At 36.5% G+C, this 24,977-nt stretch overlaps 1 protein-coding gene across 16 annotated transcripts in view; it reads left to right on the forward strand.

Annotated features, from left to right (window-relative positions):
- Nucleotides 1-24,977, forward strand: part of WDR19 (WD repeat domain 19) — a 47,337-nt gene that overhangs the window by 6,995 nt on the left and 15,365 nt on the right. For 12 of the 16 annotated variants that reach the window (XR_013958877.1, XR_013958878.1, XR_013958879.1 and 9 more), the window contains 25 exons: nucleotides 467-582; nucleotides 1,160-1,275; nucleotides 2,305-2,385; nucleotides 4,762-4,874; nucleotides 6,124-6,297; nucleotides 7,421-7,491; nucleotides 8,248-8,420; nucleotides 8,514-8,628; nucleotides 9,354-9,460; nucleotides 9,876-9,998; nucleotides 11,299-11,448; nucleotides 11,977-12,124; nucleotides 12,735-12,939; nucleotides 13,571-13,730; nucleotides 14,345-14,455; nucleotides 14,711-14,820; nucleotides 16,703-16,760; nucleotides 17,786-17,932; nucleotides 18,052-18,134; nucleotides 19,616-19,699; nucleotides 20,738-20,884; nucleotides 21,268-21,392; nucleotides 22,866-22,978; nucleotides 23,876-23,944; nucleotides 24,220-24,297. Coding sequence is in view for 12 of the 16 variants with exons in the window: in XM_080639035.1 (XP_080495161.1) it covers nucleotides 467-582; nucleotides 1,160-1,275; nucleotides 2,305-2,385; nucleotides 4,762-4,874; nucleotides 6,124-6,297; nucleotides 7,421-7,491; nucleotides 8,248-8,420; nucleotides 8,514-8,628; nucleotides 9,354-9,460; nucleotides 9,876-9,998; nucleotides 11,299-11,448; nucleotides 11,977-12,124; nucleotides 12,735-12,939; nucleotides 13,571-13,730; nucleotides 14,345-14,455; nucleotides 14,711-14,820; nucleotides 16,703-16,760; nucleotides 17,786-17,932; nucleotides 18,052-18,134; nucleotides 19,616-19,699; nucleotides 20,738-20,884; nucleotides 21,268-21,392; nucleotides 22,866-22,978; nucleotides 23,876-23,944; nucleotides 24,220-24,297 (2,977 nt within the window). In the remaining 4 variants the exon portion in view is untranslated. Of the gene's footprint in view, nucleotides 1-466; nucleotides 583-1,142; nucleotides 1,276-2,304; nucleotides 2,386-4,761; nucleotides 4,875-6,123; nucleotides 6,298-7,420; nucleotides 7,492-8,247; nucleotides 8,421-8,513; nucleotides 8,629-9,353; nucleotides 9,461-9,875; nucleotides 9,999-11,298; nucleotides 11,449-11,976; nucleotides 12,125-12,734; nucleotides 12,940-13,570; nucleotides 13,731-14,344; nucleotides 14,456-14,710; nucleotides 14,821-16,702; nucleotides 16,761-17,785; nucleotides 17,933-18,051; nucleotides 18,135-19,615; nucleotides 19,700-20,737; nucleotides 20,885-21,267; nucleotides 21,393-22,865; nucleotides 22,979-23,875; nucleotides 23,945-24,219; nucleotides 24,298-24,977 lie in introns of those variants that run through there. The other 4 variants (XM_080639027.1, XM_080639034.1, XM_080639033.1 and 1 more) reach the window with 4 other exon arrangements.

Consider the following 24,977-nt stretch of genomic DNA (forward strand, 5'->3'; position numbering starts at 1 on the left):
AACTCAAAGTTCTGAAAGTTAAAATGTCTCTTTCTGACTTTCTTATTACATTGACTAGAACTAGACCTATTCACTTGGAGTTGGCTGAATCCATAGGATTATTGAAGTACAAAAAAAATAATGCTGAAAGTGGAAAATTTCAAGTACCTTCATGGTATCTCTGAGTGGTTTATAAAAACTGCACATTGCCAAATTACCTGAGATTCCATTCAAGACTATTAATGTTTGCAGGTGCATTTCCATTTGTACAAGTCTTACTGCATTACCTCATATAACTTGTTATTACTTTCACTATTTTGTGTGCACTTAAATAATTGTAATACCTGTAGAGAACATTTGCTAAATTTAAAAATTCTGCTTGGTCTGTGTGATTTCATAAACGTTAAACCAAATATGCAAATGTTTTTATATGCAGGTACATGAAAGGACTCTTTACTATGGAAAGTAATTTTTTTCTTTGTTTTAGGGATGCAATGTCTTTCCTACTATGGTCTCGAGTTGGAACTTTACTTGCTGTTGGAACCTCAAAGGGAAACTTGCTTATATATAACAGACAGACTTCTCGCAAGATTCCTGTTCTTGGTATGTGCTGGCTTGAAATTAAGCTTGTGTATGTGAAAGGGGAATTTTACTAATATACTTAGATTCCTTTTTAGTTCTGTTTATGAACATGCAAGTCACAAATGTATTCATATTCAACTTGCACCTTCTGTTCTAATTACCAGAATATTTTTATAGTATAGCAAGTTAAAAATATATATACACACACCTGATACTGCCTCATAGGAAACTTGGAAAGAATTTGCATGGCTGTTCTTGTTGCTAAATTAGTTTTCCTTACCTGCTTAAAGTACCTCTGGGCAGAAAAATTGAGGATATAGCACAGTCCCCAGAAATTTACTGCAAGGAAATGGAAGAACAGGGGCTGTGCAAGTTCCTATAAGGTCAAAGGACTTACATCTGGGAGTAGCAGATTTAAAAAAAAAAAAAAAAAAAAAAACCACCAAAACCAAAAACCCTCTCGAATTTGGAATTGCTCCTGTAAGTTGTTTTGCATTCTGACAATCTGTATTTGGGTGGGCAAATAGAGCGTGTTTCCATCCCAGCTTTTCTTTATGGTTGTGTTCATTTGTGTTGTATAGGTTTCTTTCTTTTCCAGGTAAGCACACTAAGCGGATTACTTGTGGTTGCTGGAGTACTGAAAACCTTCTGGCTTTAGGCGGTGAAGACAAAATAATGACTATAAGCAATCAGGAAGGGGATACTATAAGACAGGTAATATTTATAAACCCCCTTTGATTTTAAGGCATACATTAATACTCATGGTTCCTGAGAAAGCTGGGACCAATGGGAGCTTATGCCTTTTCAATACTCCTACTTTCAAGGACAAGGAGCCTTTGGGAAACCTCATGCAGGATGAAAGTATATCTAAACATCTGAGCCTCTGTATTACGCAACTTGATTTATGATATTAGCGTCTCTGCAGTTCTGCTGTGGTCCTGCCTAACCACGCTTCTCTCATCCCTGATGCTGTTCTGTATCTTACAAGAGTATCCTATGAATGCAGTCTTAAGTTGACTTCCGCAGTAGCAGCGCTGGACAGCTCTCACATCACTGTTATCATAGAATCAGCTAGGCTGTAGAAGACCTTCAAGATCATCAAGTCCAACCATTCCCCAGCACTGCCAAGGCTGGAACTAAACCATGTCACTTTACGGCCTCATGTCTGTAAACTTTGTGAACACTTCCAGGGATGGTGACTCCACCTGCCCTGGGCAGCCTGTTCCAATGCCTGACCACCCTTTGCAGAAGAAACTGTTCTTAATCTCTAGTCTAAACCTCCCCTGGCACAGCTTGAGGCCATTTCCTCTTGTCCTAACACTTGCTACCTGGGAGAAGAGATCAGCTGCCTCCTGGCTCCATCCTCTTTTCAGGCATTTGTAGAGAGCGATGAAGTCCCCCCCTGAGCTTTCTCCAGATTAAAATCCCCCAGGTCCCTCATCTGTTCCTCATAAGACTTGTGTTCCAGGCCCTTCACCAGTTCCATTGCCCTTCTCTGGACCCACTCCAGCACCTCAGTGTCTTTCTTGCAGTGAGGGGCCCAGAACTCATGATAGCATGTCATTATGATCCAAATGGAAGTTGTGTTTTGTCCAACTTTTTTCTTAGTTTTGATACTAAATGCAGTAACAACTCTTATCCTTAACACTAGAATGTACAGAACGCAGAAATAATGCAATTATTTATCATGAGTATTTGCTATTTTAACTGTTGATTTTTTCAACCTGAACTTCTTTCTTACAGACCTCAATAAGCTCAGATCCCAGTGATATGCAGTTCTCAGTTATGAAGACTGATGAAAGAATATCAACCAGGGAAAGCACAGTAAGAAGTCAATACAAAATACTGCTAAAAGTGTTCATCTGATGTTTCAGGGTTTCTGCTGACAACCAGTATGGGCCAGGAAGCAGTTTGTTCCTCCTTTATTTGAAATTTGGTGTTGGAAGATTTGGGTTTTTTACCCAAAAACTTTCCTTTAAAGTAAAGCCGTACACCTTTGTTCATTAAGGATGTGTTCATGAAAAGTGCAGTGGTTAGCAATATGACAGGTAACAGGGCAGTTTTGTAGTCCTTAATAGAAGTAAGCATTACTTAGCAACAACTAAAAACATGGGTGTGTTATCAGTGTTGTTCTCAGACTAAAGTTGAAAACAGCACTGCATCAGCTACTAAGAAGGAGAAAAATAATTGCTACAGCTGAACCCAGGACAGGTAGTTAACATAATAAATGGAGATGTGTGCAGGGACTTAAAGAAATACATACAATATAAATACAGAACAGTATATGAAACGTGGCAGGTGAAAATGGAGCAGGACTGTCAAAATTGCAGAGATGCTGCCTTTCAGAGGGCTGATTTTCAGCTGTCAGATTTGGGAACAGAACACTGCTCTCCAGGTTTTCATCTTAAGCAACCCTCATAATCAATTAGACTAGAAGCCTCAGTGTCAGTCTTCTAGTGTGAATGTTTTCCTGCCTATGCCTAAATGGCTACAATTTTATTGTCTCCATCATCTTTCTTGAATGATTCAAAGTCCATCAGGTTGGTCAGTGGTGAAGTACAGAAAAATGGGGTCATGATAACTGTTAGCAGAGCATGTTATTAAATGATCAGCAGTGAAGTACCAAGACAAAACAGAAAATCCATGGATAGAAAGGTGGAACTGTGTTAGAATTTGTCCAGATCTATGCACTTATGCAACATATTAAATTCTCACAGATTTAATCTATGGAGTATAGGTGTCAAAAAACCAATTTTTTTCTCATGTTTACTTTGACAGGACATCTAGGAGTTTTTTGCCTCTTTGCATGGAGTGAAATGTTTTTTGCTTCCTAGGGAAATTTAATTAACAGGTATTTTGAAAATGCAGGAACCGAGGACTTCAGTCTTGATTTTTTTCTGCTGCTATGTGGAGCACACAGTAGCCTAGGCTTCGCTGTACAATGTTAGGGAACATTCTGTGATTCTGTAGTTCTTGTTGTTTGTGCTTAGATGGTCTGTCAGCAGCTCTAAACCACATGGCATTTATTGTCTATCTAGGTATTGTCTATATCTAGGTATCTGTTATTCAATGGAGAAGGGCTTGGCGTAGTAACAGTTACTTCCAGGCAGTTACTTATGACTTAAAACCAAAAAAAACAAACACAAAATAGCAAGTTGGATCAAAATAAGTAGTACTAGGCTTAACATCTTGCCCTGCAACAGAACGTAATTCTTGTAATTTCGTAGAATAATTTAAGAAATAGTATTTCTTGAACACCTATTAAGCTGCAGTAGAATTATAAACAAATTGTTTCAAAAGGCAGAAAATATACTTTCTATATTTGAGGTAACAGTAGGAATTATAGGTCAGAATTTGAGTTTGTAATTCTGGATTAATAAATTTTAGGTTAACACATGCCTTTTTTCTCAGTTTAAAAATACCAGTGTTGTATTTCATTCTTCCAGCTCTTATTTTAGGAATAAACCATTGTCTGTTTTTCAGACAAGGAAAGTGGGAACAGAAGGTAATGTAAAGTAAATTTATAAATAGTCCTTCAGAGCATCTTTGTCGAAGAATAAGGTGAAACAGGCTGCTCCTCCTTGCTCTAAAATAATTTCTAAAATAATCTAAAAAAACCCCAAAGGTCAGTCTGTCTTCCACTATGATGTCAAACATCTCTATGGAATTCTTTAAATAAAATGCAGTCACTTAGTATTTACAGTTTGATATAATTCTGCATGTTTAATACACACTGAGCAGGCTGTTTCTTTTGGAATTGTCTTTCTGTCTTTGAAATCTAATCAAATTATTTGAGATACCAGTGTTGTGATAGTCTTCCCTTCAACCTCACAGATAAAAATTCTGTGGATCGAAAACCACATTGTAGTTCAAGTGAGAGTAGTCCAACAGGGTAACTCCATGTGAACTGCTGCCTTTTCCTCTGAAGAAATGGAGTTGACTTAATACTTCAGTAGGGAAAAGTCTTGAATTTGAAATGTGTGTTCTGCTGGGCTTGCATTTAGGTCTGTGAACCACTGGCTCACAAAGGGACTATCCTGAAAATCTCATCCACTGTTGATAAAGATTCAGAATTAAGATCCATGAGACTGTTAAGGATTATTAAAAGTCCTAAATTTTGTCTTTTAGTGAAGATGTAAGGCTTTATTTTAAAGTGATGCCATTCTTATCAAGTTAATTTTTCTTTTCATTCATTGGCAGGTAAGTGTAGTGGTCGGCAAGAAGACTCTCTTTCTTTTTAATTTGAATGATCCTGATAACCCGATTGATCTGAAATTTCAGCAGGCTTATGGCAGTATTGTATCCTACAGATGGTGAGCAGAACTAACTTAATGAGGCATTCTGGTGTTAACAAGCTGAAGACTTTCCCCATAATTCTGATAAATGCTGGATATCAAATCATATACACTGGATTTTTCTTGGATGTATTGTTGCCTTTTTAATAATTCTTTTCAAAACACAAGTCTACATTTTGCAATTATTTTACCTGGCAATTCAATGGCTATATAAAAGCAGTATTTTCAAATATAATTGCTGTTGGAATGCTCAGCTTTAGGACACTGATACTGTTGCTGTCTTGACAGTAGCTTAAACTAAGGGGGTTACAGGTTGTTTTTTCTTTGGAAGGGTAACTAACGAAAGATCTAGGGGTGGAGTTTTATCCTTCAGCCAGCTTGTTGGTTTACAAGTTGTGCAAAGTTCTTGTAGCCTTCCTGCTATGTAATCCAATTGATAATTGTCCTTTGAAGAAATCCCAAGCTAGAAGTTCCAACTCTGCACTGAAAAATCAACTGTGCTTTTTCTGTATCTTTGAATCATGACACCATGTCTTTTAATGCCAGTTCGGTTAATGTGTAAATTGACGTTTATCCTTTTACACTACAACTGTGTAAGAAAACCTGTAGCTATATGCGTCTTAATTTATGGCTACGTGTCTAACAAGGCATACCTGGGCTGTTTCCCAGGCAATGATTTCTTTTCAAGTCAGCTGATGAAATATTGTTTGAATTCATCCTTACACACTGTAACTATTTCTACCTTAACCTCATTATTTCTACTTGACACTATGAAAAGTAAACAGACCATGTATTCACAAATACAGATTGTAGCTTTGGTATGTCCACTGTTTTTGCAGTAGTATGCCTTAAGTGCACAGTGACTGGTATTACTACTTTTTAGCTTAGCTTTGATGAGACTAAGTCAGCCAGAACTTTGAAATGAAAGTTTCTTTCTTATGGTATGCTTATTCCAACAAAGATACAAGAGATCTTTCTCCTGGCATAACTGCCATGTATGCAGCTTGATGAAAGTGAAGTGGCATTATAGGATGTAGAAGAGTGAACTCTGGGCACAAGCATGATTTTGTCCCTTAAGAATCTTTGGTTGTTTTTTCCTTAATCTGTTTTATACTGTGTTCTACATTATACATATATATAAATAATTTCATTATTTTTCCTATTAAGTGGAGGCATTGACAGTTGTCTCAGTAGTCTGAAAGAAAATGCATTTTACATATTGCATAAATAGATCTCTTTTCCTAATTGTTGGGTTTTTTTGTAACAGGTATGGTGATGGCTACATTATGATTGGTTTCTCACGAGGGTATTTTGTAGTAATCTCTACACACATTCGTGAGATAGGTCAAGAAATCTTTCAAGCTCATAATCATAAGGATAATCTAAGCAGCATTGCTATATCACAGTCATTAAACAAAGCTGCATCGTGTGGAGACAATTGGTAAGTGGTAGATTTATACATGAAGAATGGAATTCATCTCACTTAACTGTAGCCGTTAGGCTTTAAAGCTATTCTCCTCAAGGCTTCCAAGGGCTTCAAGACTCCTGAAGAAGTCAATGCAGAGAAGGTGAGAGGAGCTGCTCCATGGAGCTACCTCTCTGCCTAAAGTTAAGAGAAGCTAATTTTTGACCAGAATTTCTGCAATTGTAATTAACCACAACAGTAAAAGTTATTCCTTTTGATTCTTTCTTTTTCTGTTATGATACTTGGCTTCAAAATTGTTGATTGGACATAAACATCCGTTTAGCAATAGGAGAACAATTCATTTAAAACTGTACTGAGTATGTTGATATCCTCCTCCCTGGTGTTTGGTCTTACCTGCAGTCTAGACAAAAGTATAAATGTGTACGCAATTAAGCTAAAAAATAGAGAGTGTGGAGTTTTCTCAAAATAGGTTGTGCATAAGATGGAGTAGCTCCTTTAGCTCCTTGTCCGCTGCTCCCTGCTTCTGGATACCTGAATTCTTTAGCAAAAACAGAGCTGAATGGTAGTAGGAGTCAGACTGTTCTGTTTGTCCTCAGTTCTGTTTATGACACTTGCACATCAAAAGTGGTACAACTATGAGCAAAACATGGTGCAACTTCAAGCACTTCAGCTGTTGTACAGTAAGTGTTATGTCTTTAAGGAGTTCTTTAGCATATTGAGTAACATGGCAGCGTAAGTAAACTCTTATTCTGTCCCTTTTTATGTGAGGCAGGATTGAAAGCTAGTTTTTTACATCTGTGTTTCAAGCAATGTTTGTCCATCAGGAATGTGTTTCTAACCTAACCTGTATTATAATAGGTCAAAAGGGACTAAGTGTGTGTGTTTCCTGCTTCCAAGTTCTCTTGAATTGGATTTGTGCCTTTTCCTCAAATTTTGGTTCTCTGAGTAAATCTTTTTGTACAGTGATAGTGATATACTATTTAGAGTGATGGAGAATAATGAGTGTCTGTTGCTTTTCAAGAAACAGAAGGCATTTTGAATTTCTCTCTGTTTAGGCTGTCTTGATTGGGTTTGGTTTCTTCCAGTTCATGATGACTGAAATTTAAATTGGTGAGAATGACTCTTTATTTTGTTGTAGTGTTAAAATTCATGACCTGTCAGACCTGAGAGAAATGTATGCCATAATAAACTTGGATGATGAAAACAAAGGTATGTTAACAGTCTCCATGAGAACAGAAATTATTACAAATCAGGTAAAACAGAATTTTGATGGTGACTCTGTTTACATGGATGAAAGTAGTGTTGTAGGAAAAAACTGTAAATATAGCACTTACCATAAATTCCTTCTTTCCCAGCTTGTATTTATTAGGTGACATACAGCAAAATGGGGACGTATTTTATCTGTTCAAAGTATAGAGAAGTACAGCTCTCAGAATATTCAATTCATTAATGTTTTGGTTTTTTGAATCTGTAATACAGTATATTTAGATTACTAAAATAATTCCTTTACTGGTTTCTGCTGCTTTACGGGTTTTGTTGGTGGTTAGGGGGTTTTCTTGTACTTTTCAGCATCACTTGTACTGACATATAGACGCTTAATCTGCTCTCATCCTGATACACAGAATTTGTGCCTGTGGCTTCCAGAACTTTCTTACAATATTCTGTTCTTGGGTAGTGAGATACCACCATTATCTCTTCCTGTAGTATCCATAAATACTTCAGTTATTGCCAACTCTTCACTCAGGAAAATTCTAAAGTAGTACATTATGAGTTTGGTTTGAGTGATTCCAGTTGGTCTTGGAGTTCTGTTAATTGGTTATGTTTGAGTACATTAGTACATATATTCCTAGATATGAATTCCTGCCATTTTCAGATTTTAAAGCAAAAAAATTGTTTCTTGGTTTCAGTAGTAAAAGGGCTTGGTTTTTGTTTTTTTTTTCTCCCAAAACCTTGTGGATGTTTTAGGCGTAGACAAGCTGGCTTGGACAGATGATGGACAGTTGTTGGCAGTATCTTCACGAAGAGGATCCCTCCATGTTTTCTTGACAAAGCTTCCAATCCTTGGAGATGCTTGCAATACACGGATTGCATACCTCACTTCCCTTCTTGAAGTTACTATAGCAAATCATGTGGAGAGAGTATGATAACTTTTTCCTTTTAAACTTCATTTAGATACAAGTAAAGTAAGTATTAGTAGTGGATGAAAATTGTTTTGTTTTGTTTTCTTACAGGAGCTACCAGTCACGGTCTCTGTTGAAGTAGAGCCAAGTTTTGTGGCTATTGGTGTTTATCATTTGGCTGTAGGAATGAACAATCGGGCTTGGTTTTATGCACTTGGAGAGAATAGTAAGCATAAATTTAGTTCTTTAAAAATTACTGCATCATTGTGTTTTATGAATTCAGTGTTGTGTTTAGGAGTTCTGAACATTACACATTGTACAATAACAACTTGAATTGCTATATGGTCTTGTTAGGACCAGATAATGATCTTCACAGGCTGAAGCAGTTATGACAAGACACTGTAAATAATACAAATAAAACTTTAGGTTCAAGGTAGTGGTAATAAAATGTAGAATGTTTCTTTTTTCTTTTTTCAGATCATGTTGTTAATCAATGCAAGACTTTTAGCCTTTTGAGACATTATTGGACAGTGTCTTTAAATATGAAGTTTGGCAAAGTACCTGGGGACTGTATGATCAGAGGGTTTAAACTGGTAAATTGATAGATGTTCATGTTGCTTGCATGGGGCAAAGTAGAATGGTTATGATATGTCCAAATTTTAGACAGTGGATTTAAAGTTTTCTTGCTTCTTTATGCATCAAATTTTTGACTGATATTACATTAATCAAAACTGTAAGAATACTAGTCAGAGTTGCATAGGAAGAGAGTTTCTTGTACTTTCTAACAAGTTTTCTGACTGCTAAGGAGAAAGTCTGTTTACATGTGACCCAACCCCTCTCTGCTTAATTGTGAGTTTTTCACACCTGGCTACTGAGCTGCAAATTTAGACAAGCGAAGACCTATACAAAATAAAATATTTTTACCTTTTATCTTCTGTTTTAATTTCTTAGATGTAAAAAAGCTTAAAGATGTGGAGTACCTGGGGACTGTAGCAAGTATGGACCTTAATTCCGATTATGCAGCTGCTCTCTTTGAGGGTAAAGTCCAGTTGCATATGGTAAGAGCTCTGGCAATTTTGAGTGCTGAAGTAATGAGTTGATCTAAGCTGAATAAGTTAATGTTTTAATTTAAAACATGAGATAAAATTGAGTGATCTTCTGTTAATGGAGATAAAAGAATAAAAATTCTTTAGAATTTTTTGCTGGCTAATTAAATATGAAGGTGACTTCCTGTAGACTTTAGAAATACAGCCTAGTCTGAAACAGGTGAAGAAAAATTGTTTCCCTATGAACTGTTTAACAAGTTTTAATTAAAAAATCTCTGGGGGAATGTGACAGAAGCAGGTGCTGGGGTTCTAAGGGATGCACAGGTTTGTATTAGTCTCATTTCCTTACAGTTTGATACAGGCAAAAAGTATGATACTTCATTGTTAACAGTAGGGTTTTTCAGGTCATTCTGTTCTTTATGATTAGATAGAAGGTGAAGGTTTGAATGCTCAAGAAGAACGAGAAACTCGACTCTTCCCAGCAGATGATGATAAATACCAGATTTTGTGCCATGCTTTAACTAGTGACTTCCTCATATATGGTACAGATGTGAGTATTGCTTCTGTCTGAATTATTTGGATTATTACCTATGCTTTTAGGAAGAAAAAATTGTTCTGAGAAGTTTACAGTGGATTATTTTCTATGCAAGAACTTTATGCAAATATAGTCAAATTTGCATTCAAATTCCTTTACTATTGCATTTATATGAGATGCATTGTCATGAAGATTAACTTTTGCTTTTACTTGTGTTGTTGCAAAGCACCGATTTTAATAGCAGAATTTAATTCTATTGCATTAGTGAAAGGGTTGGCAATCAAAATGTCTTCCAAATAAAAGAAAAAACATGTCACTTGCCTTGCAAATTTGTTTATTTAGGTGATGATGTGATAGATGTGGACAAAAAGGTACTGGGGTAAACAAGTGTGATAGCATAAATGGAAGTCTTTACTTATTATAGAAGCCTTTGCCTGAAGAGAATTTTTTTTAGGTGATTCAACAAAGATGGAAATTAGGAGGGCACTGAAGAGGGATGTGAACATGCTTATGGATTTTTCTGGGGATTTTTCTGGAGATTTTCCTGTGCATGAGGTGTATTTTCTGGTACTGAGAATACAGGGCACATTTGGCATTGTAGTATTGTGCTCTTTGTGACACAGACTGATGTATTGTCCTTAGAGGTGAGACAAAGGCAGACTCACTATCTCTGGTGTTATCACTCTTTTGGTAACTTGAGTGGTTTTGCAGCAGCTCAGGGCTTTCCTACCTCCTCAGTACCTGAACTGGTACTAATAAATTTGAAGTAGTAAATTCACAACTGATCAATTTGATGATGCAGATTTTACAATTGACATCAAAAGATGCCTTTTACTTTTCTTCTTTGTGCAACAGATTGAAATAAGCATTAATCACAAATCAGTTTGATTGCTTTTCTCCCCTGAATTAGGTACATTTGTTCTTGTAATGGTTCTCCCTTGGAGGCAAATTTTCCAGGTTTGTGTGAAGGTGAAGCTTCTCTCAGTGGCGAGGCAGGCATTTCTTCTCTTTAGAGAACTGCACAGGAAATACAGCTTGTCTCCACAAAGCAGTGAGATAAACAACAAATACAATAGAAAACCCCTCAAACCTCCAAATCCTTCTCTCCCTCCCAAGAAGCCTCAATTTTCCTGTCCTGCCCAAAACCAGCTGTGAATGAAGAAGGAAGCCAAAAAACCCCACCTGGAAGTATTTTTCTTTAAACCTAACTCTTTGTGCTCAGCACTCTTAAGATCAGAGAAACTACAACTAAGTTAGTTATCTGCATGCCACTTACTGATAACAGAAAAAAGCTAATAATGATATTTCTCATTAGACTGGAGTTATTAATTATTTCTACATTGAAGACTGGCAATATGTGAATGAATATCGGCATTCTGTCAGCGTGAGAAAAGTTTTTCCAGATCCCAATGGAACCAGATTGGCTTTCATAGATGATAAAAGTGATGGCTTTGTCTACTGCCCAGTAAGTTAGTGTGGGATACCCATACAATTATATTTACAAGAAGGCTCTTCAACTAGATGGTGTTTCAATAAACTTTTTGTCAAATCCAATGTGTATTCTGGTAGGAGAAATTGGCAAGAAGGCTTGAAGATAATGATAATGTAGAAAGTAAAATCTGTCATGTGAGATCAGGTCAGTTTCATTATACTAAGTTCCTGATCAGTAGTTTCAGAACTGTATGTGTCTGTGTATTCAAATACAGATATTTTAGCCCGTTAACAAGTTCTGCCAGTTTCACTGCCTGTCCCCATACCTTTTCTCCAAGAAAAGTAATTAACATTTACATAATTTGCATTTTCTTCGTTTACTTCCCTTCTGAATTGAACTATTATGTTATTCAGAGTTGCTGCTTATAAGAAAACTTTTTCTTAATACAATTTTCGTATTTCTGCACTATTTATGTTCTTTATTTTTAATCATAACTGGGATGAATATTTGGTTTGTCTCCTTAGCCACTTGCTAGTAATTTTATTATTGCATTGTTTGTAGGTAAATGATAGATTATATGAGATTCCAGACTTCTCACCAACTATTAAAGGAATCCTGTGGGAACACTGGCCGATGGATAAAGGTGTTTTTATTGCTTTTGATGATGATAAAGCATACACCTACGTTTTTTATGAGGATGCCATTCAAGGTACTGTAAATGCTTTTAAAAACTTATTCACTCTTTCAGTTAATAAAACATGTTCTGAGTCTTCATTTGTCTTAAATATTTTTATAATGCGTGTACAAACAAGCAGTAGTGCAGAAGCTTTGTAGTACAGCTGGTAGGAAACTAGCTGCTTTGTAGGTTTCTCTGTAAAGCTCCAGCAAAGCATTTTGGTCATAAGTCCCTAAGCTTCTTGCTGTTACAATCTTTCATCTGAAATTTGCACTTTGTGCTTCAAAATTGTTTTTTGGAATGTTAATGAGAAAATCTTAGGAGCAGCATGACAAAACTTGCATTCACTTACAGTTAACCAAAATCATAGCAATTTCTGTATTTTTTACAGAGAAACATTAAGAAATCTACCTACAAATGCTTGGCAAATGACCATACTAGTTTAGAAGATTTTTATTATTGATGTATATTTACTTCACTGAAAAATATGTGCTGTGCAGTCTATGGCGACTACCAGAATTAGACACTTTGAATTAATGCCCTGCAAGTCTATATTATTTCAGCTGTCATTGTTTGCTACACTTCTTACCATGTAGGGATATTTTAAATGATGTCTTCTTCTCCTCCTGATCTTTGAATCTAGGGTCAAAGATTATTTTGGCAGGTGGCACAGAAGTCCCCTTTTCCCACAAACCTTTGTTGCTGTATAATGGAGAATTAACTTGTCAGACTCCGAGTGGGAAAACAAACAATATGTATCTGAGCACTCACAGGTTCCTTGGCAATTTGAAAGACTTTGGACCTAATGAGCTGACACAAATGCTTACTCAGACTTTAACGTTGAAAAGGTACATCTGTGTTTTAATTATATTGTGTAAATTGTTTTCTTCTGTGCTTTATAGCTCAGTACAGCATATCCTGGTGATTTAAAAATGTCATGGTGAATATTGATAAATTAGATTGATCCATGAGTCCGTGTAGCTGTCTATACAGACCAAGCTGAATGGTTGGCCTAGTGGTGCTTTATTTGTTTTTCCACTGTCAAGTAAAAGCTGAGGTAATTTTTTTCAGGACTGCTTCAGGGTTCTATGACAGTGTCTCTTCCAAAACTGGCTGAAGGTGCTTCTTACATACTCCCCACTGTAACCATAGAATCATAGAATAGTTAGGGTCGGAAAGGACCTTAAAATCATCTAGTCCCAGCAATGTAAAATTGTTATAATGGAAGGAATGACAGAGTACGGAAAGCAGATGGTTTCCTGAAAAAGCGCGGTAGAAACAGGAGAAACAGAACTCTTAAGTTATGCATTTGTATTTCTCCTTTCTTCCTGACACCTTCTCTCTCCATAGCTTAGAATTAAATGCTTTTCATCTATTCCCTACCATGATATTAGGAAAAAAAAGAGTCAAGAGGGAATTTTATGTTTGACTCATACCTAAAATTAAAATAGTTTTAATAATGTGTTTTACCTTGTAAAGGTTTTCTGAAGCATGGGAGTTGTGCAGACTTCTGAATGACCAGTCTGGGTGGAATGAGCTGGCCAAAGCTTGCTTATATCATATGGAGGTGGATTTTGCAATACGTGTTTATCGGACATCTGGTAATGCTGGGATGGTGATGTCACTAGAACAAATAAAGGTAAAATATAAAGTCCGCTTTAAATAGGAAATATGGTGATTTAATTCTTCTTGAAGAATTGCTGAGTTCTTATTTTCTGGGGATTTTGGTGTTTGGTTTGTTGTTTTTTAACATAGAAGGTGAATTATTTTCAAGGGAGTTAATAGTTACTGAGGAGAAAATGTCCAGATCATGTAACTCTTGCTTGGTTTTCTCTTTAAGTGGTTCCAGTCTCTACTGGAATGCACAACATGCCTTTCTGCATTTGCTTGAGAGCAACAGAAAATATTCATGTCTCAGGCATTTGGAGGCTCTGTTTTCGTTTGTCATTTTTAAGAAAATGTTTAAGGCCACTATTATTAATTAAAAAAAAAAAAGTCATATATCTAAAAGTGTATGAAATAGTACCCTAAGAATATAGTTCTGCAAACTGCAGAGTTTGGACAGTGTTAGCTGTAGTGACTTTGAGTTCTAGTAAGAAAGTGAGGGCTTTTCCTTTGTTTGTAGAATCCGCTCAACACACATGGTTGTAGAATACAAAACTGTTTTGTTTTGCCGTGCTTACTTGATTATTTTACTTACAACAATTTTTTTTTCTCTTGGACTACTTTTGCACCTATTACATCATTTTACAGGGAATAGAAGACCACAACCTTTTAGCAGGACATCTTGCCATGTTTACTGGTGATTTTAATCTGGCTCAGGATTTGTATCTGTCATCCTCCTGTCCTGTTGCTGCACTTGAGGTATTCATTTAAGATGTGTAAATGTTTTGCAGATGTTTTCATCTCCACCTTAATGTGGGACTGTTTTACCTTTTTGATAATTCTGCCCTTTTATGGTTTTGTTCTTGCCATTTTGTGACTGACAGATATTCTTTCGGGATGAATTCAAACTACCTGAATCTTTCTAGAACATTAGCTCTATATTTGTATTTAGAATAACATACAGTTCAGAATTTAATACTTGCATCAGAAAATTTTACTGTTCTTTGTTAATAGATGCGAAAAGACTTGCAACACTGGGACAGTGCACTTCAACTGGCTAAGCGTTTGGCTCCAGACCAGATCCCTTTCCTATCAAAGGAATATGCAATGCAGCTTGAATTCACGTAAGTTCTCCTGTAAAGTTGCAGTATAAGAAGATTAAACCAATACTCATGCTCACTAGAAGAATATAAATTGAGATACAATTGAGGTACAAGGTCCTACACCTGGGTCAGAGCAATCCCAGACAAAGCTACAGGCTGGACAGAGAAGAGATTCAGAGCAGCCCTGAGGAGAAGGACTTGGGGGCTTGGGTCAATGAGAAACTTAACATGAGCTGGCAATGTGCGCTCACAGCCCAGAAAGCCAACCATATCCTGGGCTGCATCAAAAGGAGCATGACCAGCAGGTCGAAGGAGGTGATCCTGCCCCTCTACTCTGCTCTCCTGAGACCTCACTTGGAGTATTGTGTGCAGTTCTGGTGTCCTCAACATAAAAAGGCATGGAACTGTTGGAGCAAGTTCCAGGGTCCTCCAAGGACCCGAGGAGGGCCATGATGATGCTCGAGCACTGGAGCACCTCCCGTATGAAGATAGGCTGAGAAAGTTGGGGCTGTTCAGCCTGGAGAAGAGAAGGCTGCGTGGAGACCTCATAGCAGCCTTCCAGTATCTGAAGGGGGCCTACAGGGATGCTGAGGAGGGAACTTTTCGTTAGGGACTGTAGTGATAGGACAAGGGGTAACAGGTTCAAACTTAAACAGGCGAAGTTTAGATTGGATATAAGGAAGAAATTCTTTACTGTAAGGGTGGTGAGGCACTGGAATGGGTTGCCCAAGGAAGTTGTGAATGCTCCATCCATGACGGTGTTCAACACCAGGTTGGACAAAGCCTTGGGTGACATGGTTTAGTGTGAGGTGTCCCTGCCCATGGCAGGAGGGTTGGAACTAAATGATCTAGGTTCTTTCCAACTCTGTGATTCTATGTTTGTGATTCTGTGATTCTATGATTGTGAGATACTTTGGCTAACTACATTGCTGAGAGAGGATTCTGTGAGGTCTTGCAGCTATAGTATAAAGAGTAGTAGTTTTGTAAGGAATACCTCATGCTAGAGACATATGTTAGCAAATAATAGTTACTTTTGATTAATTTCACTATACCTGGGTTCTTTGCAGCTGGAAGGTCCACTATGTAATATGATTGTCTACTAAATAAATACTTTCTTGCAAGCAAGTAGGTGGAAAATAAAATTCGCACCATTTAACACTTCTTACATTGGACAAAAGCCTTGCCTTTTGCCTTTCTTTCATTAAATACCCATTAGCCTTCATTTTCTTACCTATTATAGGTAGGTGAGTGTCAGATTTCAAGACTGTCAGTCCCTGAAAAGAGAGAAGGTTTTCATTTGCCATGATTTTAAAAAGATTTTGTAGCTGATTCTTCCCAGATGAAACCTGGTTTAAATGTCTAAACCAAGAGGAAAAACTCTTATCTATTAATAGAGTTGTTAGCTCCGTCTCCCTGGCACTGAGAGAGGACAGTTGTGGGTCACAGAAAGGAAGGAACAGGGGCATCTTAAGCAATGCAACCATCTGTAACTTGAGTTCTGAATATACTTGAGGAAAAAAACTGCCTTCATTTTTATGTTGTGAAAATTCAAGAATAATTCTAGAAGGTTAGTTTCATTTATCTTACAGAAAAATAAGGAAGTGGGGATGAGATTACTGAGGTGTATTGTGCAGATAGGTTATTTTCCTGTCTTCCAAGGGAGATTTATTGCTCTCACTGTAATGAAATTGAGAGACAGACTACATCTTTGGCTAATAGCTTGATAAAGTGCTAAGGAAGTGCCATGAGTAACTGTGTGACTGTCCATCTTTTGCATACTTCACATTCTTGTACGGTCATTATGTCTAAAGCAGGACAGATACATGTATAATCTGTGTGGTAGGAACGTAACCATCTCTTTCTAGTAAAACTATTCTCTGTATAACTTCCAGTTTTCTTTTAGGGGTGATTATAGTAATGCTCTGTCACACTATGAGAAGGGAATCACAGGAAATGATAAGGTAATTCCTTTTTACTAATGATAGCATTTGTATTATCATGCTACACATTAAGTTGTCATGTTTCAGACTCACTTGAATTCAGGTGGGTTTTTTTATTCCACTCAATCTGTACGAGTGTTTCATTTGGGATAGTAGTCTTCACACTTCTCTTATTTTTAATACGCAGAATGATGCTTTCTCTAGGTATAAAACATTATTGACATTATCTTACCATGACATAACTAGATCTAGGTTTTATAGTTTGAGCAGTTTCATAATAGACATGCAAATGTCAGAGAAAATCCTGCTTGGGTTTTCATTGTTATAACAAAGGTCCTCATCATTCCTTCTGTTATTCTTTATTGAATTATCTATATAAAGACAAGCAAGGATTCTGTTAGAAGATGAACATTGTATTCAGTAGATCCTTCCTTATTCTGGCATTGTTTCCCCTAACATAATAATATTGATGGGGCTTTGTGCAACCTGGTCTAGTGGAAGGTGTCCCTGCCCATGGCAGAGGGGCTGGAACTAGATGAGCTTTAAGGTACCTTCCAACCCAAACCATTCTACGATTCTGTGATAATATTTGCATAATGTCTATTAAGCGACTTAAATGATAATTAGGGAACATAATCGGGGAAATAGCAACATTTCTGAAATCAAGCCATTTGGCCTTAAGAAACATCAGTGGCCTTGCCACTTACAAAAAAGGATTAAAGGAAATATCCTGGTTGTAGTTTCTTTTTTCTCTACTGTTGGTTTTAGATGAAAAATGAGAGTAGTACTGAGCTGTCTGTAAAGCGTACATATGCTTGGTCTAGACAGATCTTGTAAGTAAAATGTAAAAACTAAAGCTTAAGAAAAGAACTAAGCTGAGTTCTAAGTGACAGCTGCAGCTAGGCAAGAATTTTTAGACAAAAATTGACTTTGTGAAGTCCATGTAATGTTTTGTTAATTTGCTTCAGTGCTTGATTACTGTGGCTTTTGTGACCTGATATTTCTAATGTATAATGTATAGTTACTGCTTTTCATTTGATTGCCAGTACCAGGATCATGATGAAGCTTGCCTTGCTGGAGTGGCTCAAATGTCCATTCGAATAGGAAATATCCGTCGAGGGGTAAACCAGGCCATTAAACATCCCAGTAGGTTGCTAAAAAGAGACTGTGGAGCTATTCTGGAGAATATGAAGGTATTCAAAAGAGTTAATAAAGCTAAAGCTGAATAAGTGAAATCATTAAGCTATTTATTGATTTATTTTTTTTTTAATCTTAATTTAGAAATGATCTTTAATGATTTCCAATATTGTAGCAATTTTCAGAAGCTGCTCAGCTCTATGAGAAGGGGCAATATTATGACAAGGCAGCATCAGTGTACATCCGATGTAAAAACTGGTAAGTGCTGTTTTCAGGGAAGTGGTGTATTTCAAAGAACTTGCTATGGTACTTTTTGGAAAGGAAGGATTCTCTGAATAGCACAACTGTCTCATTGAGTATGTTTCATTGATTTTATTGTTCCTTCACCCAAGCTGAAACAATAACAGTGTTCTCTCAGAAGCTTCTGTTGTTTTAAATAGAGTCTTAATGTAAATGGGAGATAGTCTTCCTTTTTTCTCTGTTATGTTCAGTTACCTGCAGTTTCAAATCCTTAATGTGCGTGTGCACATGCACACACATGCACTGAATTCAGTAATTTTATTTGTGTAGTTACTGTTTAGTTCATTAAATTCCTTCAGTTATAAAATACATTGCTTAGACTGAATACTCAGTTGGAAATTATTCTAAATTGCTGTTCAAGTGGAGTCTGTATCATGAGTAGTTGAAATCACTGGCATTATGTTCAGTACATTTTTAATTTTTTTTGAAGTGAATTTGATTAGTAGTGAGTTTCCAGTGGAAAAGTACAATTTACTGAGAGATTTAGGGGCTGGATTCTTATCTAATAACATTTTATTTACTTCTAATATTAAGAACTGAATGGAGCAGAGATCAGAAAGACCCCTCCTCTTTCATACAAGTGCTCTAAAATTAGGTTGGAATATTATGTTAATTTTCTAAGGAAAATTTTATTCCATCATAGAAGGGTCAGTGGCATCAAAACTGACCAGGAGAACACTTTGTTAGGTAGGGTAGCTTGCACATAATGATAACCTTGATCTGGAAAGTGGGAGATACAAGCTTTGTTGACTCTAGCGGAAGGTTCACTTTGGGGAATGCTTTATCTTTTGGGCAGGAAAGTGAGATACAAGGTCAGCCTCTCTTCAGATTCCTATATACTTGGTCTTGAAAGGCCTTCTGCTTAGTTTGCTGGCTTTTATAGGTTGTATCACTGTGTGCAACTGCTGAAGCTAGATTTATGGAAGGACTGACAACTCATGTTCCTCTATACTCTGCTGTTGGAGATGTTGTCACTCAGTGTCCGGTTCTTACTACCTGGAGTCCTCTGTGTAACCTATGGCCTTAAGTACACAATCATGAAAGTAATCACAGCTGCACCTGTACTGATGGCCTTTTGTATTCTTCACGTTCTTTCAGATTACAGTTTTAATACTGTGCTGCTTGTTCTACTGTAGATTACGTAGAGAATATTGGACGTAAAAATGGTTGGTCTGGCACTTACACATCTCAAAGTTAAAGAGAAGATACTGTCCTTCTCTAAGCCTGTACCTTCATGAAGCAGTCTGTAATTTCCAGTTCTTTTATCTATAAAGTGCAACTTTTTTGAGACTATTAAAGTGCCTTCAAAGCTTATACATTATGTGCACTTAGTTCTTTTTTAGCCTTCTTTTAGTGTTGTTATAAATATATACCTGTTTTACTGGAGAAAATTTGAAACCAGATATGTTTATTAAATAACTACTATCTTGTCTTTCTAGGGCAAAGGTTGGTGAACTTCTTCCTCATGTTTCATCTCCAAAGATTCACCTACAATATGCAAAGGCCAAAGAAGCAGATGGCAGGTGAGTTTGAATCCTTATGTTTTTTATGAAACTTATTATTGTTTGTTGTCATTATTGATGTTATTAGATATTACCTTTTTAAAAAACAAACTTAAAGACAGGCTTTAAATTTTGCACAAAACAGCCTTGTGAAAATGCATTCTGAAATATGTAAACTTAAGGTGTCATGTAAGGATTTTAAGTGTAATCTAAGGACCTTCCATTAGTATCAAAGATGTGTTCTAATTTACTGTTTTCCTGTCTAATTATTAATATATTTTTACCAAAAATCATTAAAATACACTCAATGTATTCAATTCCACTTAGCAGAGTATTGAAGAGTTTGCTTTGTTTCTCATGACTCCTCACCTGTGATTTTTAAATGACTATCAAAGGGAATAGTCATGAAAGAAATTTTTTCATTCTAGAACCAAATTACTTAATGGCTGCACTTGCAAAATATTGAATAGTGTGAAATTATTGACTGAAATGAAAGCCCAAAATAGGTTATATGTAATCACAGAATGTAGGTTCTACTAGTCTTTACCTATCAGTAAATGTGCTTCAGAATAATGATACTTTATAAACAGGACCGAAGCTAAATGCCTGCATTGATGAGACTAGAAAATACTGGTTTTGTCAGTTGTGTAGTGTGAGAATGAGAAATCTCTTGATCTTGTTTACAGAATAGAAATCTCATTTTTTACATTGTACAACTAGCTATCATCTCTTTGGTTTTTATTATTTTCTCACTCCCAAGTGATTTCATACAGAACTAATGGAACAGATGAACTGCTTTTAAGATATACCAGAAGGGATGCTAGCAGAGTAGGTCAAAAGTAGTATCATGGTAGACATTTGTCTGCCTTTCGTTCTTCCAGGAGAAAATGAAATAGGGCCAAAAAAAGGCATCGTAATTGCAGAACAAGGTTATTATATGCAAACTGAAAGGAAGGTGTCACAGAATAACCTCTCAGCAACAAAATACTTTCTTTCACACCTTGTTGTAAAGACTTATTTAAAAGTTAGAAAAACTGACGTGGAACTATCATTTTACAGGTACAATGAAGCTGTGATAGCTTATGAGCATGCAAAACAATGGGACAGTGTAATTCGACTATATTTGGATCACCTTAATAATCCTGAGAAGGCTGTTAATATTGTGAGAGAAACACAGTCTCTTGATGGAGCAAAGATGGTGGCCAGGTAACAGTCATACACTGCAGGCTAAAAAAATGGTGGAAGAGGCCATACCTATTGGAAGCTGGTGAGGCTTGCTAACATACCAGACTCTAGTTATTGGTACTTGGCCAATGACTATATTTCAGTTTATTGATTTGAGTTCTCTCAAATTTGGACAGCTGAGCAGGTGCTGATTTTTTTTTTTTTTTATCTTCTTTTTAACTTTCTAATTAAGATTGTATTAACCTGAAGTTTATACAATAATAAAAGTTGTCATGTTGTATTATTTATGCTGTTAATTTTAGTAATCTGTTTGGTGTGCCACAAAATATACTATATTTCTAAAACATTTGGTGTAGTCATTATGCTCATTAGTACTAAGGCATTAATTTGTTCATTCTTCTTAGATTCTTCCTCCAGCTTGGTGACTATGGTTCTGCCATCCAGTTCCTGGTCATGTCCAAGTGCAATAATGAAGCTTTCACATTAGCTCAGCAACACAACAAGATGGAGATTTATGCTGACATCATCAGTGAGTATTTCAGGTTAATAGTTTGCTGTGCTTTTAATTGGTTTAAACCAATTTCAAATCATAAGACAAGGGGTGTGAAGTTTCGTTTCCCAGCCGTTCCATTTCCAGTCACCATGGACATTTTTGGCAAATCTGTGTCTGGTTCAGGCCTACAGGCTAGGCTTTGCTTTCAGCTGAAGTATCTCCCTTGGTCTTCAGTCTAGGTTGTTTTCAGATCTTGTCTGTGCTGAAGATTTTTCTGTTTATCCATAGAGATAAAGTATTTTTCTAGACTATGCTGCTTGAGTTCACTGAGGGATCCCTTTCTTTGACCTTGACATATGTAGTACCGCTTTTCCAAAACTGACGCTTTTGTTGGGGCAGTTCTTGATTTTTATCCTTTTTCCATACTTCCAGCTCTTTCTTTACATACGTGTGACACTTGCCTTTTTTTTTTTTTTTTTTTTTTTTGGTTTTTTTGGGGTTTTTTTTGTTTTTTTGGGGGTTTTTGTTGGTGGGTTTTTTTTTTTTCAGTTTTTGTAGCCCCCTCTTGTTTCAGTGGGAGACAAAAAGGAGACCTGACTGAAAAGCTGACTTATACGTCAGGCCGTGTCCTGGGTTCAGCTGTAACAGTTATTTTTCTCCTTGTTAGTAGCTGGTGCAGTTCTGTTCTTGATTTTAGTCTGAGTCAGACTGCTGGCCAGCTTCTAAATTTGCAATAAATGTAGTAATTTTTCACCTGTGTCAGGCACCATTCTTTGGAAAGAGTTCCACATGCGCATCTACCAAATTATCTCATATTTTCAAGTAATCTCTTCCTTTAAAAAACATACTCTTGTTACAAAGGTTTTAAAAATTTGGCAACAGCTAGCTTGGTGATGCATTGTGACAGCTGCTAGTCAAAGTGGCCGCTATTGTTCTACTGCTCCTTATGCTTTTTTACTTCTCTCCTATCCAAAATACAGTGTCTCAAATTGTAATCTAAGTGGATGGAAAAATAGCTGAAAACTTACTTTGGACTGGCGGCTGTCTTTGGTTTAGATGCATACAGTAAAATCAAGCTTTGGTTAGAAGATGTTGTGTTCCCTGCTACCATATAATCACACTGGGGCGGGGGGGCTTTGTGCAATACACACTTGCATATTCTTAAACCCTGAGAAATAATTAGGTGATAATCTCATAATCACTTGCGCTGTTTTATTTTTGCCAAGACATTATGGAAAAATTCATTAGTAGGTCATAGTAATGTAATTTTATTATGTCTGTTAAAAACCGGAAAACCTATGGAAAGAAGTATTTCACTGCTATTAGCTCCTAATGTCTGACATTTAATCTGATTAAATAGGAAAAAATGTAGACATAATTTGAGTCTAGCTGGCTTTGGTTTTGTTCGAATATCAGTAGGAAAACAAAACTTAGAATAGGATCTTGCTTCTTCAGTAGGGCTTTTATCTTACTGAGAACACTGCTGTCATTGCTATCTATCTGTTGCAGGTTCTGAAAGCGCTACCAATGAAGATTATCAGAGCATCGCACTCCATTTTGAAGAAGAAAAGAAACATTTTCAGGCGGGAAAATTTTTCTTGCTGTGTGGTCAATATGGAAGGGTCAGTACTTAAAGGGTAAACCAGTGATAGTTAAATGTTCATGGAAACTCTTCAAAATACAGTACTTCAAAGTCAGGGAAGTTCGTAGTAGACTTCAGCTGCCTTAACTGATGAAATACTGGTATTTAAAAGTGTAAAAAACGTAATTAAACTACTTATGTTTACAGCTATCTACATTTATGTGCTGTGAATTACACAGTGCCATGCGGATCACTTTTTCACTGCAGCACAGGCTCCAGGTGGATCAGTGATATATTCTTCTCAATGAATCTCTAAATGTCATGAGCACAGAAGAACAACTTATTTGTATCTTACTAGCTTGATCAGTAATGATGACTTGGTGGCTGGCTTATTGATTTAATACTGTAGCATGCCCTAACTTAAAGTTTTTTTATTTTTTTAAAGACAGAAAATAGATTAATGAAAGTATGTGAGTTGACACAGTTCTTTTTGGTCAGTTATACATTGGTGAACTGATGCTTGTTATAGGTTTGAATTCTGTATACTGAACACATACCAAAAGAATATTACTGATTTTTGCAAATTACAGCCATTGTAGTTGACCACTCCTTCAGCTGGGACGTAGGGGGGGATCCAGTAGCATGTTAATTATTAATTTCTTCTCACCGTATTGCTGCAAACATCTTTCACAGTTAGATGAAGGTATACACTAGAATTTTGCAAAGACTCGACTCTTATTTCTTGCAGGAGTATCTGTAAGAGCAGCTCCTACCTCTGTAGCGTATATGGTTATCTATATGGCTGTAAAATACCATCAAGATAAGCATTCAGCATGCAGTTTGAATGTCAAAATGCAGAAAGAAATAACTGGATAAAAAATAGGAAAATGTTCATTTCATGTGTTTGAATTTTAACTTTTCTTCTGTATTGTTTTAGGCATTAAAACACTTTATGAAAAGTCCAGGCACAGAAGATAACTTGGCTATAGAAATGGCAATTGAAACAGTAAGTAATTTGGATAAACAAAAATGTGTTTATTTTCTCAGGAAGTTTACCTTCAGTATTGTGACAGTTTCCAGGCATCTAAAATTCCCTGACATAACATGTTAGAAAATAAACATGAGCTACTGCCTGTCAAAGCTGATGAACCGAGTAATCATCTGATTTGACACTGAAAAAAAAAAAAACCAAACCAACAATGTTTTTATGGAAACCTCCTTATGAGCAAGTATTTTTCCTTTCTCTTTCATATCACAATTTCTTCTATCTTTATTTAATAGGTGGGACGGGCAAAAGATGAAGCCCTGACAAATCAGCTGATAGACTATCTTATGGGAGAGAGTGATGGCATGCCCAAGGTATTGTATTTTTAGCACTGCTATTGTGTCAACATTTTACTGCCTCTTTCAGCAGAGCTTGAATGTGAGCTAAGTGGAGCAGCACCCATGGTTTTCTGCAGTGAAAGCCAGACCTCAGGTGCAGACATTGCAGTCTACAATTAATTCTTTAGTCAAGGAATCTAAGGTCTCATACAGACTCACAGTAAATACAGTTAGGTACAAAATGATATATATGGAAAAGGAAGTTCTGCCTTACTGAGATGCGTGAGATTTGGTAATGATGAGGATGACATGGTCTTGGTGCAGTAAGTTTATTTCACCCCTGGTGTAACTGTTGGTTATAATTCTCTTGGGAGATTAGAAATTCAGGCTCTTTCATCTTTGTAGGGTGCCTAGAGATTAAGGGTTTGATATTTTAGACTTTTACAGATATTTGGACAGCTGATGGCCAAGCCAACTTTGCTTTTATAAAATTAAGAAACCTGAAACAACTCTATTACTTATCTCTTATTATTTACCTGTAATTTGAAATGCAAACATTAATAAAATCGTAAGGGAAGCGAAAAGTAGTGGAACAAATAGAATTCAAATGCAAGAGACCAGTAGAGAATGCAGCTGTTGGAGGCATTGAATGAAAAATCTATGTAAGCAAAAATGATTTCTTACTTATGCTGAAAGTTGGGTGGACCAAAACTGTA

This window comes from Psittacula echo, assembly GCF_963264785.1.
Source record: "Psittacula echo genome assembly, chromosome: 1".
NCBI classification, from domain to species: Eukaryota; Metazoa; Chordata; class Aves; order Psittaciformes; family Psittacidae; genus Psittacula; species Psittacula echo.